Source organism: Haliaeetus albicilla, chromosome 3 (assembly GCF_947461875.1).
Source record: "Haliaeetus albicilla chromosome 3, bHalAlb1.1, whole genome shotgun sequence".
NCBI classification, from domain to species: Eukaryota; Metazoa; Chordata; class Aves; order Accipitriformes; family Accipitridae; genus Haliaeetus; species Haliaeetus albicilla.
Window position 1 is genome coordinate 61,795,644 of NC_091485.1, and position 20,787 is coordinate 61,816,430.

The following is a 20,787-nucleotide window of genomic DNA, read 5'->3' on the forward strand; positions in this document are numbered from 1 at the left end:
AGCGGAGCTGCATCTAGTGCGATGCACTTCGCAACGTATTTTCGGGATTCCTTTGTATAACAGATTATATGACCCTTATCAGATGAAAGTAATTTTTATCCCTCTCCAGCCTGCGAGCCCCAGGTCTCCTGGCTCGGAGCGCAGCCCAGCCCGGCGGCTGGTGCGCTGGGCAGGAGTGCCCTCTAACGGGGGCTCCGCCGGGACCGCCGGCTCCCACGCTGCTCTCAGCCCACAGCCCCATCGAAGGGAGCTCCAAAATCCAGACGAGGACACGGACGCGTACTCGTCACGTTCCTCCGCTGTACTTACGGTAATTAAAAGCACTTTTTCTTAGGACTCGTTACAAAAACGCACTCTGGGGTACGTTGCTTTAGCTGATGCAGATGAGTCCACGTATCGACGCGTACAGGGCACTTTAGAGCGTGCCCTGAAAAGTAGCCTCTTAGCTGAACAACTTCTTCTTTGCCCAATAAAGACAAAAGCCTCCAGCAGAGATAAGTCGGCACGGTATAAAAACTTACGCAAAACGTTTAACATGCTGCATGCCTGCTGCTCCACTGAACCATTACAATTACGCGAACAGTGTCAATATTAGTTTCCTTTTAGGAAACAAATCAAGAACTCGCACTCAGTGACAGGTAAAGTATAAAATAACTCAGGTGTGATTAGCAGCTTTATTAAAGAACCTTGATTATACGATACATCTTATTACATGGCAATTAAGCACACCTAATAACCAACCTCTCTGTCAATCAGTATAATCCAGTATCAGTTCTGGCAACCCACAAAAAAAATCCACAATATGGAAGACTAGATGAGACTGTTTTGCATGTTTAACAACTGACCATCTACCCTCTGTCATAATCACCTGAATTCCTTATATAAATTAATCCTTACCAAGCCTACAGACTATTTCATGAGTTCTTTACACCCAAATGATAAAGAAAAAAATCCAACTTAAAATTCAATAACCTTTTTACATAGAGCACAAAGTGAAACTTCATAAATGCATGCACAAACCTGATGGGCTTTTGCCAGCACCTAGTAATTGAAAAGTCAACATTTACATAGTATAGCTTTCCTCCTAAATTACTATAGGAACTTACGAAAAACACGGTTGAGGAATTCAGATAAATGCTCTACCAACTGGAGCCAGAACCAAGGCTGTAATTTAGGAGCTTTTGGGTCATCTGTTCCTGTCCTTAGTGAAATAAAAACTTAAATTTCATATAACTGTATGTCTTCATTTCATAAACATTCAATTTTCTTACAGTAAAAGACAATACGAGAACTTCTCTTTTTGCCAACTGTTATACCTAAAGAGAATAAACCTAAACAAAACAAACAGAAAAAAAATTGTCAGCTAAAATTGCATCTGCCTGTTCAGAGCACAGTTACAGCATGCTCGAGTTCCGTCCTGCAACAATGTAAGAGAAATAAGAGATACGACTACAATGACAAACCTTTGAGTTACAATACTAGCAGATTTAAAATGGGGATAACTAGAAGTTGTTTTCACAAGAAAAACTGACAAAATTTAGCCTTGACAGAAGCCTTTAGAGAAAGCAGATGGATCAACACAGCTAGAAGGCTGTGATTTAATGACATCAGGACTTCTACAGCAATACTAGCAAAAGAAATCAACCTTCACAGAGTCTATTTGGTCCCTATAGGTATATACATACTGTCTGGGAGAGTCTGGTTTGACCATACAGGAGTTTCAAGCACCTTATGGGTTCATACTACCTCTCCGCTTGTACTCACAAGGCTGTTTGTGGAGCTACGCTATTAACTTCATAAAAGAAAAAAAACAAAACTCTAGAAGACAGTAGCCTTTTTTATTAAGATGCTTTTTAAAAAGGCAGAACAGTCCACCAAACACCATCACACCTATGCACTGAGACACAGTATGCTGGAAAGCGTAAGAGCTCATGTGACTTCGGTCTTGAAGCCCCTATAACGTCAAACCGCTGTAGCAAACCACAGGCTTCACTTCAAGAAATGCAACCTCAAGAACAAGTCCTCCAATAAAACAGGAGGGGCCTTAACACAGCCAACAGTCACTGCATTCTCACTGCAGTAGGCAACAGTTCAACAGCACGCATTCAGTTCATTGCTTTACCTTAAATTAATTTTTCTAAGCATGTTCCTTTTAGCTACCTGAAGCCCTCTGCTTCTGCAAGGATCACGTATCGCAGGTCACTGTACTGGCAACACTGGAGGTAAGGCTCAGCGGTATGAACTGCTGCTACCCCTAGCCAATTAAACCCCTGAAAAAGTACTATATAAGAGCTATGACACATTTTTCCATATGCAACTGCATTCATTTGACACTAAATAGAAGCCACAAACAAAGAAAATGGTAAGTGTTTTTGTGGAAATGTTGCATTATGTTATTTCTAGTTGTTACTAACTGATGATACAACAATATACAACCTACAGCACAGAAAAATACAGGTACTAGCATCTTTAATCATCTAGATACTTCTAACCTGAAAACCGAAAAACAAAATTAACCTTCTCAGGTAACAAAGTAAAAATCATGGTGGGGGTGGGGGAGGGGAGAAGGCAGCATCACCTTTTCATCCATAGCATTTCAGAGGGAATCTAATGAAAACTCTGCATAGTTATAAAAGAAGAAAAAGTTACAACCTTCTAGAACTTATTTTTATGTATAATCATATAACTGTCTTGAAGCTTCTATTGGCATAATTACCACAACACTTAATTTATTATCTCAGCTTTGTAGTAAGGTACTAAAATCTATCAAGTTGAAATAAAATCTGTTTCAAAATACCTTATCAAAATAATGTCTCACAAGATCTATAATGAATTACAAGATGTATACTACATTTCTAACTGTTGCTTTCCATGAAAGGAATATAAATTTCCTTTAAACAGGGGGAAGAGCTACTCAATGACTAGCACTGAAGATAAAAACAATGAAGTGCAAAGGATTGAACTTAACATGTCACTTAGAGACACAATTTATAGTCAAGAATAATACATTTATTTTTTAGGAAGAAAATACACCTCATGCATTACACCTTTTTTGTAAACCTTAGCTGAAAGAAAGCAAAACTATGCTCAGACAAAAGTTTAGAAGTGCCCTGAAGTGAAAGTAATTCTCAGAAAACTACCCTCACAAAGACAAGCTGAGGTACTGACTGCATCATTTCACAGAAGTGCCCAAGCCAAAAATCCTCAGAGCAGAAATCTGATTTTCCCTAAACAATAGTTGAATCGGGGGGGGGGGGGGGGGGCGGGGGGGAGTGGAACACAGGATTAGGAGTTGTACGTGTACATAACTGAAAAGTATCTCCTTAAAATTAAAGATCTGTGTTTTGAGAAATAAATTCAATACCTACCAGGATTTAAGTGCACTAGTAATAAGGAAACAGTTATCTGAAAAGTAAATGCCTGACCAAAACTACAGAGTGCAGCCCCAAAATATCAAACATTCGGGTTGAAGCATCTTTTGCTGAAGACACAACAACATACCCATCCTGCAATTTTCCTCCATTAGCTCACATATCATCAACTAAACTTAACCTACAGATTTCTAACACAGAGAGCTGGGTTGAACCTCCCACCTCCTCCAAAAATCTTGTGCTGCAGCAGGCCAACCTAAGTGTTTTAGACTTCCCTGATAGGAAAATCTTAAAAAAAAAAATTACACTTTGTAAAATGAATCATAGGAAGACGACACTGCAGGAGAAACTTTCTAAGATGAAAACCACCTGTGGATTCATAAATGGTAGACAGTCCTCCCAGATTTGTAACAACAATTACTGAAAGCTAAAAAAACCTCTCCTGTTTTCTCTAATTTCTAGAAATAGTCCAATTCAAACTGCACTAAAAAAATGTTCTTGCCCTAGAAGAACAAGTTTGGGTTTTGTTTTGTTTTTTTTTAAATCAAGATTTTCATTTTTGAAGGAATTCTGTTGCATCAAATAATCAAAACTTAGTATTATCTCAGGCATTAGCAGGAAGAGACAAAATGGCACCATAACAAAAGCATATATAAGCATATCTGAAGAAATGGTTGCTGTTGCTAAAAAGTTAGAAATATATCTTTATCAGACTAATTCTTAAAATGTCATGCATACCTATTTCAAGTTCAAATTAAGGATATTTTCTTAGCACCCCAAAAAATGTGTTTTATATTAGATTTGCTCCGTTTAAAAGAGGAAAACATTAGCTTAAATGTGTCTTGCCAATTATCCAACAGTTTGTTTGCTCAAATATCACCCTCCTGTACATAAGCTCAGTTCTTTTAACAGCAATCACCTCAAGACCACAAGGCAAATGAGAATTTTTTAGGTGACCTGTTCCTAGAGCTGCTGCAAAATGATACAGAAGAAATGATTTTTTGGGTGCATTCATTCAATTCTCAGCATAGCACATTAGGAGTTTGCAAACAGATAACCACATCATGGTTGCTCCCTGTTTCCTCCCCTCAGGAGAAGGGCAGCTGGGGTAGTGTGGTCCCTCAGCCAGTGCAACAGTCCCTGCATTAACATAAGATCAAGTATGACCAAAGTCCACTAAGAAATGCTTTCTGCAAGCCCAGAAACTTGGAATCTCAATAGGATTGTTCCTATTCCCGAATCTTACACTGGGGGAAGGGGAACAAAACAAAACAAAAACCTGCACCAAACACTAAGGAAGAAGAAAAAGACAATACAATGTTATTGTGACCAAAGAGAACAACACTGACTATCATTCTGGGTGATGGAGGCACTGAAGTTCTAAGACCCTTATACTTTCCTTCTGTATCTCTGGGCCTGAATTTGTGCAAATAAATAAAGCCAATTATGATACTGATGTAACATAGAAGTCTTGGGCAGAGGGAGGTGCCCTGTTTGGTTTGGGTTTTAGCATCCCGGATTTTAAGGTTCTGGCATATAACAAGAGGCTTCTCTGCTGGAGTATCTGTATCTAGAAGAAAAAAGAATCTTTTAAAAATCTGGCAGGATGCTTGTGTAAGGAAACACAGCTCCAGGGAAAACAAACAAGGAGTATCTATAAAACATGATTGTTTTTCACATTGGCAAGACAGAAGACAACTCTATATAGAACCTGAAAAGGTACCTAACATTCAAACTGGCAACCTCAACAGCCGTTTTGTTTGGGTTTTCATCTTTCCTAGCCTCTATCGCATAGGTCAAAGGGCTGAACAGGCCCTAAGTAAAGGGAATACAGAATGAATATTAGTGCTGTGCGCTTCCTGAATGGTTCAGCCTATTTAACTGTATTTCACTGAGAAGAATACAGAGAGAACCTCTCTGTGACCCATACGGTAGAGGCTAGGGAAGATGAAAAACCAATACAAAATGGTTCTTGAGGTTGGCTTATAGGGTTCAGCACAGGCAAGCTCCCCGACCTGGCTACAAATTCCCTACCACTGCTAGAGGCATGCATCAGCGTCACTGTGATAGGTTCACTTTCCACTCTGGCTAGAGTTTGCTCTTCTTTCTGTGCCTGCAGCATGAGAACAGGAGGTTGACAAGCTACGGCATCCAGGTGAGGGAAGCTCCACAAGCATTGCCTTTTGCACCTTGCTTAATGCCAGGATTATTGCCTACTTGCTAAAAAGCGAAAAAGAAAGACTGGTAACAAGAGTCACTTGCTTGGAATGAAGTTTCTCCCAAGCAGGAACAGTTTAACCTTGCATACCAGATCACAGGCTTACAGCTTCAGCATGGTAGTCATCATATGGTGAGATGAATTCATCTCTGAAACTAAGAAGTTTATTTCAGTCCTTGCTTGCCTATCAGCTACATGGAAATAATTCAGCCACTCTCTACAGAAAAAAAACTGAAGCACGGGCTCCAATTAAAAATTTAGATTACTCTAATCCTTTGAAGAATTCCAGAAGAGAAGGAATCTTTAAAACATCTTTTAGGCTTTAATAAAGTACAGTTTTGAGTCAAGCACCATATTAATGTAGGCCAATTAAGATCCCCTTGTGTTTCGCTGCCTTTTTTTTTTTTTAAATATAGCAAATTGTATAATCCCACAACAGAAGCAACAAACAGCTAAGAAACCTTACCAAGTTGCAAAGAACTCTTAAAACCATCTCTGTTTTAAAGGCAGGGTCCGACATTCTTTTGTAATAAGATAAAAGATTAATTTAATAATATCTAATCTCATTATAAGCAAGAGAAAGCAGTTTATACTTAAAGATTGAGTAATCTTGCTGAAACTGAATTATCAAAATTAGATAGAATCAAGCTTCCAACCGCAACTACTCTGACTATATTGTCTCTTCAGTTACTCTTGAAGTTAAACTGTCTCTCTTTAAGCCCTAACAAAGAAGTGTTTCTACTAGTATCATTAAATACACACACACAGAAATATATAACCAAGATTAGAATTGTAAGCCTTTTGAGTTTACTTTATAAATTTTATACCATTCTGTGTCGAGCCAATTAATTATACTGACTTACAGTGGCAATAACAAAACATTACTTGGACCAGCAAGGAAACACCGAGACACGTAGAAACCACTGATGCTACCTCTAGCTCAGTTGGAAAAGCAAAAGTATCACCCAGATTTCAAGTTAACCAGTGCCTCTTAAACTTAAAAAGCTCTGCTCTCCAGGCTTTCAAAGAGTATTTAACACATACAAATAAATCCACAGAGAGGCAATCTATATGCCTGACTACATAAATGTGCATGTATATATACATACACATATACGCACACAGCCATTTTCATAAAAAACTTTAAAGTCTATACGAACTACAGACTGGCAACTTATGTAATTTCCTGTGTGGACAGTCTTATTCCAAAATAAGAGTGTCCATATAATACAGTATTTATCCCTATAATTTTCCTTACATAGACAAGATTCCAGCTGGATATGCAGGATGGCATTGCAAGTAACCCATTGATACCTCAAGTCAAATAAAAACACTCTCTGATCACATACAAGCTTCTGGTCATGGGGGGGCGGGGAGGAATCCTTTTTTGCACATATGGATTTTTTTTTTTTTTTTTTACTTAAAGTTATGCAAAATTGTAACCATTACCTTCATCGAAGTCTGCATCATCTTCTGTATGCTGAGGGAAAGGGAAGCAATTTGTAATTTCAAGTCTGTCATCCACCACAAGACCCAGCAGCACTCCCTGGACCACTTCATTGCCCTGTCCTTCTTCTTGGTAATGTTTAATGATCTTTAACACAACCTACAACACAAAGACAAGAAAGCCATGTTATACAATGGGTTTATTTAATCCTCAAACTATATATTTGGGATTTTTAAATTGTTGAATTGTTGCATAAATTAGAGCTGCAAACCAAGTGAGCTACTGGCTTAAACACCAGCAATTTTAATACAGGTTGAAGAACTGGAGGCCATCCTAATATTACAGGAGAATAAAAAAGACCATTAAATGAATGGTCAAAATGCAGTTTTAAACCAATTTTCTGAAACATCCTTCTAAAATGAAATATTGATCTTTTTAACTTTACCTTGTTACTGTAACTGTTAAAAGCTATCTTGCAGGGGCAATAAGCTCCCTCCTGAGGGAAACAGTGCACAAGAAACTATCAAAACACCTTGAAAGTAACTGCAGAAACTGGTAGGAATTTTTTAAAAGGCACAAAATGCATCAAATTTCAGTTGCATTAACCTTCGAAATTACACCCCATTGCAGTTTTACTTCAGATGATAATGTAATTTATATTTTTGTAAACTATGTGTCATAGGATATTCAAGAATAAGGAATGATAAAAGAAAGAAAAAAAAAAAAAGGAGCACAAATTACTCATCATATTTTTAATACAATTCTCACTTCCTTCCCTAAATCTGAACTCTACAATGAATAGTTCTCAAGAGATGATACTGTAAATTGGAACAGTATGAACAAAACCACTCAAAAATAGTCAATCATTTGCTAGAAAAGCTTTCACTTAAGTAAAATTTTATGCTTAACAACAAGAACCAGAACAAGATAAGACACTAACCACAAACACAGAATTGAAAGAACTTATGCTTTGTCCAGCGTAAGTGGGTTTTATTTCACTAAACCCTAATCCATCCAAGCAAAATACAACAGAAAATGCCTGATGACTATGTTGTCATTAAAGCAATACTACTTTAATGTCTGTTGGCAAACAGGCTAATCTAATGGATTTCAGCTCAACCACGCCAAGAACAGATTTTGTACAAATACTGGTATTTAGTGAACATTCGGCGGGGGGGGGGGGCAAGGCAGTTAAGCTTACATTTATACTTCAGGAACATATATTTTTCCCTAGCTTTCTCCTTGGTTGTTTAGCAGAATGTTATGTCACAATTTTAAAAACACCATTAATGAATTAAAGCACCACAAATAGCTTAAATGGAAGAAAAAGGTGACTAGAAAAGAAATTCTTTACAAATACATTGCCCTCTTGGGGTAAAATGGGAAAACAAGGGCTTCATATACAGCCTGCTTTGGGGAGGTGAGGGGGGAGAATGGAAAAGAAATACCTTTTTCCAACTAAGTTGGATATAAGTGTCAAACAGGACTAACACCCCCTGGCTCCTTGTTTATTCACAGTATCACTCATTTGTGCTTTCTCTTGCATCTAGATAGACTTGCATTGAAGCTTCTCAATCACAGGTAGGTAACACTGTTTCACCCCAATACACATTTGTATCTGTCCCTCAAGTCCTTTGAATCCCTACCTTTTTATCCAATTTGTTAAAACAGGTCTACAGAGCAGAAAGAGATACTTTGGTTATATAAATCTCATTTCATGGGAAAATGGGAAGGAAATTAAGATCAGCGGGCAGTGAAGTAGAATTTAACAGTGCTGAAAGCAGTACAGCAAACACCTGTTTGAGATCACCTGGATGTAGAAGATGAATGTCTCCTACCAAAGAGCCAGCATATAAATAATACTGAACTTGCATTTAGAGTAAAGTTAAGATTTATCATATATTTGCCATAAGCCCTGTTTTCCACAGTCAAGGAATCCATAACTAACTGGACAGATTACAGCACAGCAGGCTCTCTGCCTACTATAAAATATAACTACTCTCACCATCTTGACAATCTTGTAAGCTTCACCTTTTCTGGTATTTTTCTGCTCATTTGCTCTTGAGTTTTCTATGCATACTGACTGTCCCTGTTACTGTGAATCCTGTTTGCCTGTCTGATTCCATTTCAGGAGCATTTGTGATACGGTGCCAATTTTATCACAGCATTTCTGATGATAATTGCTCACAGAAAGCAGCAGCAAATGAAAAGAGCATGGGCTGTCACAGAGTATCACTGATTTTTCAGGGAGATAGAACTAGGAGTTCAAAACTCTTAAATGCTAACCAGATACCCCAATACACAATGACGTTATTACATGAGTCTGCAGTTTTCAATCTCCAGCCTGAAGACCACAGCAGATATTATCCAGGGAGATAGAGACCCCATATTAGGCCTACCTGCAAGCTTGTTTTCTAACGGAGTCTGAGTAAGGTAGCAGACAGGGTCACGAACTCACTAATTTAAATTTCACACCCACTAGCAAGCTGCAGAAGTTCAGGTTTATGACTGCACTGGAAAACACATTAGCTACTGAAATAATTTATAAAAAGATAAATAAACAAGTCTGAGAAATGCATCCAGTGACACATGATTCTTGTTTTCATTTTGTTCTTTGTTCTGGAGAGTTTTATTTAGCACATAAGACACAAGTCTTTAGTATAGCAGGCTCTTAAACTTGGATTGAAAAACCTGCCATCAAAATACTACCATATGACCAAGAGGCAAACATTGCACTGAAACTTGTGTTTCAGTACTAAAACCAGATCATCAAGTGTAAAGTAGAACTATTTGTTTAGTGATAACAAAACCAGTTTCAAACATTAAAAATGTTGTTTCCATTTGTTTGCCAGTCTAGATACAGCAGGATGAGCTGATCACTATACAAACAACAATGCCATGAGATGTTATGTTTATGCAGCATCAGAACAGAATCAGAATAGTTTTATTGGTCTGAAAATAAATGTAAGAAGTGTGTTAATATAAATAATGCAAGTAACACAACACACTGAGAAATACAAATCAATTTTTCCAAATGACACAGAAAAAAAAAGCAATCTAAATGAACACAAGTATAACCCATCTTTCCTCCAATGCCGATTCACTGTCCAAACACTACTTACAATTCCCATCCACCTATTCATCTACTAAGAGATACTGCCTCTTTGTACAAACTATAATTATTTTTTAAATACCCTTAGACCCTTCACTGCTATACCACTGCTATGTGAAATTAACTGTAACTAAACCATATTTCAACTGTTACTGTTATTTAAGCAATGCAGCTGGTCAACCAGGAAACGCTGTGTACTCAAGTAGAAAATGTATCAAGTAATTTGACTTACTGTTTAAAAAAAAAAAATCAGATTTCTAAATTCTGATACCTCTGAACACACAAGTCAATAATCATATGCAGCTTTGTTTAGTAAACACAATTAGTACCTAAGAAACATTCAGGTACACAAAGACTCTTTAGAAAATGATATACAAATAACTCCTAAATAAAACTCAAGAGTCCCCCAGCCTTGTAAATTTAGTGTTCAAAATACCAAAGCAATTTAATCACTTGGAGTAGCCACTTGTCAGATTTTAATGGCCATTAATCCTCAATTAACAAAAAAAAAAAAAGCTTGCCATTCAGCAGTGCTTCTAATATTCAGATCTTCAAAGCACTGCTCAAACATTAAGAATGAAGTCATACTACAAAAAAGAACCATTCTGAAACTATTAAAAACTTCAAAGATACATATATTAACTGTAGGAGTATATGCCAAATTTTAACTTTGGCTACATCCTGACATCACAATTGCTAATTTCATAAGTTTGTATCTCATTACAGAAATACCTATAACATGAACTGCCAGCTGAAGTATCGTAAGCCTTTGGGGGGTCCTGGGAAGATTCCACTGTAAGGACATGAAAATGACCAAGATGCACATTTCTGTATTTCTCTAAAGAGAGACAACAGCAAATCAAAGCACTGAAGATTCATTTATGATTGTGTTCCAGAGAGCTGACAGTAACCACATTGAAACCAGATTTCCAGTACCTGTGCCGTGTCTTACAAATGCACTATCAAACAAGAGAGAGCTTCTGTTAGCCCGCTGGATACATGATGTAACAAGCTGATCTACAGTCTTAAATCAAGTATTTAAATCTTTTTGAATGCTTAACATTTTTTCCCACCCAAGAAAGCTTTGTCGGCACCACCCGTAGCACCAACTGCCAGCATCTGGGGAGAGGATGGGGACGGAGTATAAATAACACTGTGTTATGGAGCTGTTTTCAAGCCAACCATAACCAACATGGGCATCAGATGGGGAATGTGCCACAACACCCACATCCTCTCAATATTTAACATTAGTGAAACTCCGATCAATATTTGGCTTGGCAAAAGAGTCTTGAAAACTATTACCACTAATAGTGTCTGATATACTTTGAACACATCCATATCACATATGGAGCCTTCTCCATATAACTTCTTAAAACTCAAACTATGAACTTTTACATTTAAGCATTACAGTATGAGCATTTTTATTTAAAATCCTAGCACAAACAAAGTTGAAGAGAGAATCGTTAATGTATTTTTGTAAATGGATAGATGTCAACTATCACGACTAACAACAATTTATGTAATTGAGTTTGAATTGTGCTAAAATCAGAGATGCCTAAAATTCAGATGTCTACCTGACATACATAAAATGCATATGTGGTACCACTGGAAAAAGACAGTTAGTTCACCTGTTTAATAATATCCAGATGAAGACATACCAAGTTTTACACTAATTTAGTGGCCCTGCCTGTTTCCCCAGCACACACTACACCAAAAGCAAATCTACAACCTGCATTGTACTGAAACTTAACCAATTAGCTACACAGAAATTGAATTTAATTAAACAGCTCTGAAATCCTCAGGTAAGCACGGAATGGCTTTGTTTTTAAACAAAGATTTGAAAAAAAAAAAAAGAAAACTAGAGCAAGATACAGTGAAACACAGGCAATGTTAACATTTTTTAGTAGTTCCAGATGAGGTGGGGGGTTTTTTTTGTTTTGTTTTTTTTTGGTGGTTTTTTTTTTTTTTTTTTTTTTTTTTTTTTTTTTTTACACACTACAGATAAGTGCTTATGCTACACCTACAAAATACAAGTTCTGGAAGCTGACCAAGGGAAAACTTGCCTCGGGCTGATTTGTCTCCTGGCTAATAGCACCACTTGATAAGATGGTAACAAAGTCTCTCAACTTTCCTGCCAGGAGAAGAGGAACTCTGAAGTAAATTAAAGATACCACTGCAATGGTTAAGAGTAAGAAAACATATGTCTAATACACCTAACGCTCTCCTCCGGATGACTAAGGAGACAGATGTTTACATGCAGACATAAAGAATTCCAACCTAATCAGTGCAGTCCACAAAAACATGTTCTAGAAAGCACTGTCTGACAGATACTGCATCAAAAGCAGAAAATCAACAGGTTGATACCCTAGTCTTTTAGGTGTTGGATATGAAGCTTCATGACGCAAGACTGTCACCACATAAAATCGTGCCATGAGGCAAACTGAAAATTAGAGGTGAAACTGAATTTTCCATGTTATACTAATCTTGAGAAACATGACAATCTCTACTGAAAACCAAACCCTGAATTTACTTAAATGCATGTTCTAGATCATCTGCAGAGATTTTTGAATTTTTCTAGATTCTCTTATTCAACATTGCTGATTTTCTGACCATTCCTGACATGATTGATGTCTAAACATTTATTCTTTTTTTCCTCGTTCTTAGCTTTGGAATAAAAGCTCTTACAACTGTTAGACTAATTTTATCTCAGGAGAAGTTAAAAAAAAAAAAAAAACACAAAAAAAACCCACCACATTATTGTTTTCCATTAAGACCTTCAACATCCTGAAGTAATTGTTTTGACAGATATCTTCAATCCTAACTATGATTGGTGGCCAAAAAAACCCGTATTTTAATTCCCTGACAAGTAATCAGAAAGATACTTAATTTGAACATACTGTACAAAAAAATAAGGCCAAAAGGACAAGACTGAGTAGACCTGAAAATCAAAGTAACTTTAAAAAAAAAAATGTTTCTGAACAGCAAGTTCAGAAATAACGAGTCTTAGCCCTCACTGTTCTGTCTCACAAGTATAACAGTTATCCTTTAGACAGGCAGCCTCGAACATCCCCCAATGTTTTACCTTTATCTTGACTGGCTAGAGCCCTAACACCAACATTTACAAAGCCTTTGAAAAATACAGTCCTTGGAATAGTAAGCTTAACATTTTATGTCACTCAACAGCTAATAAGCACCAGATGTTAAAATCTTATTTCTGAACTTGACAGAAATTTGGGGCTTAAAAACATAATTATATAGGAGGCATAACAGAATGATGCATACCATTTCATACCATCTTGATCAGGTGCAAATATCAAAATCTCTTTTTGACATGAGAGTGGAAGTTTCCTGGAGCTGAGCCTGAATTCAACTATTATGAACAATGCATATTGATCTGAAATGGTCCTCAAGCAGTGGTACTACATATATTTTCACAGAGAAATTATAAATCATAGGATTCTGTGGGTTTTGTCTCATGTAGGTCTGCAGAACCAAATCATTTTGGAAATCCATGTTAAATGGAATGGAAAATATTCCATCTTGAATCGTAGGGCTTTTGGGGGGAGGCAGGGGGGAATGTTACATGCTTCTGTACTATTTGAATACTTTTGTGTATTAGGAAGCATATGAAAAGTACCCAAAGCTTTTTGTTCCCTGGGTGACTTATTACATCAGTTGGTACCATATCACCTGCTTAGTCTGTAAACCTCCAGATTTCAGATAATTTAACTACAAAAGGGAACATCAGTAACCTTCACATAGGAGTGCAGCTCCACAATATGTATGTTAGGCTGAAGAAAACCACCCAAATTGTAACAGATTATTGATTTAACATCAGTATTTTCAGTCACTTCTACTTGGTTTAGGAACCCTACTACCCTGTAATTATAGGGATCTCAATGGTTTTCTGTATTACCTCCTGCCTCATGAAGTGCTTATAGCAATCTAACTCAATGCTTTCCTGTGTTTTGTTTTTTCCAACACCACAGAGAAGGTGACAATATCCATACATAGCATTAAGCTAGATAGAATCTACGCTGCCACTTTATCTCAGTAAGTGGCTAACTCAAAGCACAACTCAAATTCAGTGACAGGCCAAGAAGCATTTTATCACTCCTTCCTGAACATTAACTGGTTATGTACACTTTTTGGGGCATGGCTGGAAAAGCTGTACCTTGCTTACCCTGAAGCTCAGTCTAGAAAAAGTAGACATTCAGATCCTTTTTTGCTTACACATAATCTGTGTAACAGAGTTACAGAATCTCAGCAACATATTCAATGCAAACTGAATACAAAGCTTAAACTACCACCAGGTAATGCCCCATACAAAATACTTCATAAGTATCAGCTCTTTCAGTTGTTCTGTTATGTCTCTCTTTAAGAACTACTTCCAAACTGCTGCAATTCAAGAGCTCTAGAACTTCCCTTCAAGCAAGAGGGAAACCCAGTCTAACAAGAACAGGGCCTTCCTCTACAGCAATACATCCTGCCTGCACCTTCCAGCAGTTCCAGTTTTCCAGCAAAGCTGGTCGTTCACACAGTGCAAGTCCAGGCTCACTACGTACACTGCCAAGTGATTTACATTGCACTTACTGGAAGCACACCCAGCTGCTGTACACATGGGTTAGCTTCTCAACTCATTCTATTACGGGAACATTTCAAAAGCTGTAGGGATTTAAAAAAAAAAAAAACTTAAAAAAAAGCTACTCCAAATTATAAAAAAATCACTGATTTTATAGAAAACCAGAAAACCAGACACAGAACATGAAATAAATCATTAGTTTAATACCTAGAACTAAAACTGGTAAGTATCTAAAATATAAAATGAAAAAGTTTTTGCTACTGACATAAATAGGTAGGTGGAATTCAGCCTGAAGAACTGAAATAGTACAGACACTAAGCCTGTTTCTGTACAAATACAACATTAGAAGGGGAGATTACTGGGTTTTGGTTAGAGGCCCATTGGTTTTTCAGAGGCTGTGGTTTTCCTTGACTCTGTCAGGAACTTAACGTTAATCAGCTAATGTCTTGTAGGTACCATGAAACATCTGTTTAAGTCATTTATTTACTCATGTTCAAGCGAGCTGCTTGCTCTTGCAAAGGGAAGAAGTTAAACACAAGCTGCAGTGCACCAAACGAAGTCATTCAACAGTGGAGAAAAGCAAAGTTTATTAAAACAGAAAAATATTGAATGTTGATCAAGGCATGTTTTACCAAACAGACCAATCTCTTCCCGATTTTTGTCCCGCTACTCTTCCATTGGTTTTTTTTAGACTGCACGACAGTTCAGGTTAACAACCATTTCCATGATTGTTCACAAGCCATTAGTACACTTCAAATATTGCCTCAATGTAAGTAAAAAATGCACGATTACATTTGTGTGTTTAAATTCTCCATTACCCTGTTCACACACTGGTATAATGTATTTCTCCGCAATACAAAGTTTCATAACACATTTCACAGTACATGGATTCATGCTCATTCCCATGGAAACCATCAGGGCCACAGGCACTGCAGAATCACTTCCTTGTAGAAACATTTCTGTAAGGCAGCCCCAGGATTTCAATCGTGCGAGCAGCAGGGCATTAGATGTTATTAGCACACTGTTAGGAGGCAGTGATAGGGCTGTAATAAGATTAACGTCCAAAATTCTGCTAGTTACAAGTGGGACAGAGCATTTCCCCAGGACTACTTAGTGTATTATTCCTCCTATTTCACAAACCTCACCACACTCAAATCTTTTGAAAACATTCAGTACTTTAGGCAATTTTTGTAAATTGCCAATACAATTTATATTTATTATTTTTAATTAATTCAATAGCTAATCATAATTTCAAGAATGAAAGCTGATGAATATACTCCTCTAGAGCACACATATGGAAATTATACAGAAGCAGTACAGGCAGGCACAGTTTCAACATTTTCCGCTCGATACACCAGAGCCTTACACTTATACTTCAACATACCGTCGATAAGTATGTTCTGTGTATTAGTGAATCACCATCATTCAAATATTCAGTGCTCATTGAGCTAGTAGTATATTTGCAAGTAAAAGGTTTTCTCTTCAGCACCAACTTCTAGCAGATTCCTATAAAAAGATTTAAAGATGACAGCCAAAAGCAGCAGTAGCACATTTTACTTAACAGCCAATTTTTTTAATCAGATTGTGCCAAACTGTTATCATTTTGAAGCTGAAGAAAAACTGCAAGACACTTCCCATTATCTATTTGACCTTCAAAAATTAGTAAAATAGGACATAACTAGATGGGGATGAGGGAGTCGGGGCTGATCTGAGACTACTGATCTTTTTCAAAGACCATACCCTGCACAACAGAACTGGAATACATATACTATTTAAGGGTGTGTCTAAAAATCATGACTTCCCTATGCATTCAACAGATGCTTCCAAGTAACCAGTAAAATCCCTACTGGACATGATTTCCATGTCATTTAAATAACTTATAACCTTTTGTGCAACAATTTTTTCCACATTCAAGCACTTATCCTTTTTGGCAAATGCTTGGTTATGTGCTAAGGGGCTGCAACAGGGACAGATCCTCCTAGTAACAGGTAGTGCAATCCAGAGAATGAGCCTGGACTGAGTATCGGTTTTCCTGCTGACTTAAAGTATAAAATTGAGGAAAAAAACATGAAAGTCAGCTATTGCTGGTAAGCTTCAGCTTCCCCATCTTTCAAATAGAGGAAAGACTTGCCTTTGTATAACCATCTGAACATGGCCACTTCCATAAGAGCTCCATTTCTAATAACAGCTACTGTAACAATGAGATTAAAAACAACCATTCTAATCTTATCACTGAGAGCACCAATAGATAAGGCAGTCTGGCTTTCAGATTGTTCCCCAAAAGTGATATGATAGCTGCAGTAGTACCCTATATGTCATCTAAAGTTTAAAAAGCTTTAAAACAGTTAATTTTTTGCATTGATAATAATGTAATAGTAAAAAATAACTGAGTCTGAAGTGCTCAAAACTCAGCCCTATGTTAATGAAGAATTTTGTCAATGAGATTGCTTATTTTCCTCAGATACTCATTAAAAAAAAAACCAAAAAAAAAACCATTGACAAGAAGTGACCTACACCTCCAAGATCCTAAACACCAAATGGGCACTACACTTGCTTAACAAAAATAAGTATGTATATTGCATACTGCACAGATATGGGTCTCCATGGAATGGCAAGGATGCGCAGCAAATGGACTGCAAAGCAGGATACAATGTTTACGCAGGACAAAGGCAGAGACTGACAAGCCTTATATGCTCAAAGCAACAACCTAACCCTCCTTTTCCAGTAAAAGATCAAATATTTGTAAAAGAGAATTAACCTGTTATTTCATGCATACAGCAAAATACAGGTGCATCTTCAAACTCCAGTGAGTAAATAAGCCTCTCTATTAACTTTAAAATTAGATCAAGCCAAAAGAAATTAATAGAATGCTTATCTGAAATAAGTATCCACATACAAGTCATTCAAGAATATTCCCATGCTTATTCCTAAATAAGCTTGTGTATGCATGTTACAAAAGACATTATCAAAGTCAAATAAGTTATATCATCTGTTTTGCACTCTTGATTTTAGATTGTTTGATTATCTTGATTTAGATTATTATTTAGATTATTGAATTTGAAATTACAAATTGCTAACAAGAAAAGAATACTTACTATACAAGCCTAAAATTTTCCAATATATTACATTAACAATTTATTTACTTTCCATTAAGATGATACCATTATGTTATGTGGTAATATAATCGAACTGCTAAACATTGTTGTTAAAGCAGGTATCACATCTCTGCAATCTTAACACTGCCTGAAAACTAAAAAAAAAAAAAAAAAAAAACCCCAGCATGTTCAAAACTGTACCATCACTGAGAATGTATTTTGAGCATATGTGTAAATATGGAAAAGTAACACACAAAGTAATCATATCCAAAAAATGTCTCTGGCAAAGAAAAATTAATTAAAAAGACTACAGCAACAAAAAGTTGAAAATACATTATCTTTTCTCAAAGACTAGAAAAAAAACAAAAGACTCGTTCATCTTCTTACAAGGCCTCTCATAAGGTCTGCAGGATTTATTTAAAAGATGGAAGAAAAAGTCCTAAGACATAATAGGGCATAAAAGATGTTCATTTTATACACACCACAAAGGGCCTTTCAGTATCTGTACCTGCTTGTTTTCTACCCATGGCCTGCTGTATCTTGTATGCCTCCCTCAACGACACCATGCTGCATGTCAGCTGCAAAGGTCTAATTTTCTTACAATAAACTGAAAACCAAAGGAGAATACTTAACAGTGTTTCAGTGTGCAAGAGGACATAATGCATTGTTTCAGCAACAAAGCCAGCAATTGTCACCTCCCCACTCATAGATACCAAGTCAAATTTAACACCTAAATAAGACACAAAGGTAATGCTTATTATCTCGTTTGTTTCTGATGTAACATTTTAATAATTAAAATGCAGTAAGTTATTTGAAAGATATTTGGTGGAAATACTATTTTCCTTGGTATTAACACAGTCAAATAGGTATCACAAGAGCACAATTTACTGTTTCCAACAGCTACGCATACATAATTACAAGGCAAGAGACCAGTTTCTTATGCACATAACAGGAACAAAAAATAATGAGAAGTTTAACTGTTAATGACAGCAGTGTAGAGGGCAACACATTATTTCTCCTTGCACACAGCAAAAAAAGGCTGTTTTGAAATAATATTTTCCCCTTCAAGTCTTGAAGTGTAACACTGCTCAACACATTTAAGCTACCTCCACATTTAGATTAACTCCTTTTGTCAGCACACTAGTTTCACGGTATGAAGTGATACCAGATGTTCTAGTTTTAAATGCCTCACTAGAGTATACTTATCGTGACACTTAGTAGATGCTGAGTGCACCAACGCACTCTTGCAAATCATTTAGTTTGTACTCTGTTAGCAAGTATACCTGCTATCCATTGACAAAACACACTGAAATTTTAATCTTCAGGCCGCCACGATGTGGGTACTTTACCCATTTCAGGTTAAGAAATCTTCACTAAGCCTGAAAAGTGTTATATTCCAAGGAGGTTCTTGCCCTTTCAACTTGCTAGTACACATCAATGCTTTCTCTTCTGAATGTAAGCATGGATTATAAATCAGAAGTTCCCCTCTGAGTTAGATTCATGGAACTCATTATACCTGAAGATTAACAGAAAGTATATACGTATCACCCAACTAACACGAAACGCTTCTGTCTTTTCGTGGTTCAAGTTATCCATGATCACATCAAGCTAGTTTTCAATTCACACACTAACTCTCCGTGCCAGCATAATCTGATCTAAATTTGTAGGGAAACAGGTCAAGGAAAAGTCAAAGAGATTAAACTTCAGCTTAAAATTCCATTTGAACACCTTTGGAGGACACACAAAACACAATACAGCCTGGAGGACATTGTAACCTAAAATCCCATTCTACAGCTCTGCAATGTCAAGAAACTGTATAGAGAACAGCAGACAGAACACACAGTCTGGGCATTCTTGCAAAGTCTTCAAAAAGGGTAAAGGAGAAGGGCAGAAGCCACAAGAAAAGCACAATCTTCACAACTTAAGAAATGTCAAAGATTTTTATTTAGCCAGTTCAATACAGTCTTCACTGTTATTACCAATTACTCAAATACTATGGAAATCGATTGCTTTTTTCCCAAGAGTGTTAAAAGTTGTCATTTTAAAAAGTGTTTAAAATAACATTTGCAAGATGAGTCTCAAAAACTGATTTTCAGTAAACACGGTACCTTATTTCATTTACTACGATCAAACATAACATCCTAAAGAGCTCCTCACCCAGGAAGCTAACCAGGCTTTCTCTATTAACAGCTAGGGATGTAGTACAACCCTATCTATCATACGCCTTTAGGACAAAAATGGCTGGCAGTAAGAAAACAAGGCACAAGCAACTTAATTACCACAACTATGAGTAACTACTGAAACAATTCAATAAAGTTAGGGTGTTTTTAAAAAGGTTGACTCACATGGGTTTTATCAGTTAAAAAAAAATAAAATACAAAAACCCTCTACAAACCATAGATGAAAATACAAACCATTAGGCACACTACACCATCACCAAATCAGGGATGATGTAATGAAGCTCAAAGTAACAATCTTTGATTAAATCAGTCATATCTGATACAAAAGAAATACCTACACTATAGCCACACTGGTGCAAATACAAATGCAGACAAGGCTTACAACTTCTAACCATCTTCTTGACATATTTATGTTTTAGCCAATGTATGTTTGTATTTAACAGAAATAAACTGACAAGGATATCTTAAGGTTTAGCTTAAGTTCTATAAAAAGAAGTACACCTAGATATATATTCAGACTCACAGAATTAAGTAGCTGGAACAAATATTACCTGGCATTAGAAGATCATCTTGAGTATTAATATGGCCTCTAACCCTCATCTCAGAGCTTGATGGCCTAAAGATTCAGGTATCCCTCACCCATTGCTATCCAAGAAGGTTTCTGTTGAAAGCTCTAGCAATATTCATTAACTATAGAATGGCAATTTGTTATTGCCTAGTTAAAGCCTAGTATTAAGGCTTTCCACATTAGCAGCTATGAAGATAAAGGAATAGAAACCTTT

General features: G+C 36.7%; 1 protein-coding gene across 2 annotated transcripts in view; it reads right to left on the bottom strand.

Moving 5' to 3' along the window:
• EIF3H (eukaryotic translation initiation factor 3 subunit H) overlaps positions 1 to 20,787 on the bottom strand; it is a 532,299-nt gene that overhangs the window by 503,394 nt on the left and 8,118 nt on the right. For both annotated transcript variants that reach the window (XM_069779941.1, XM_069779940.1), the window contains exon 2: positions 7,039 to 7,195. In XM_069779941.1, the coding sequence (XP_069636042.1) occupies positions 7,039 to 7,195 (157 nt within the window). The remainder of the gene's footprint in view (positions 1 to 7,038; positions 7,196 to 20,787) is intronic.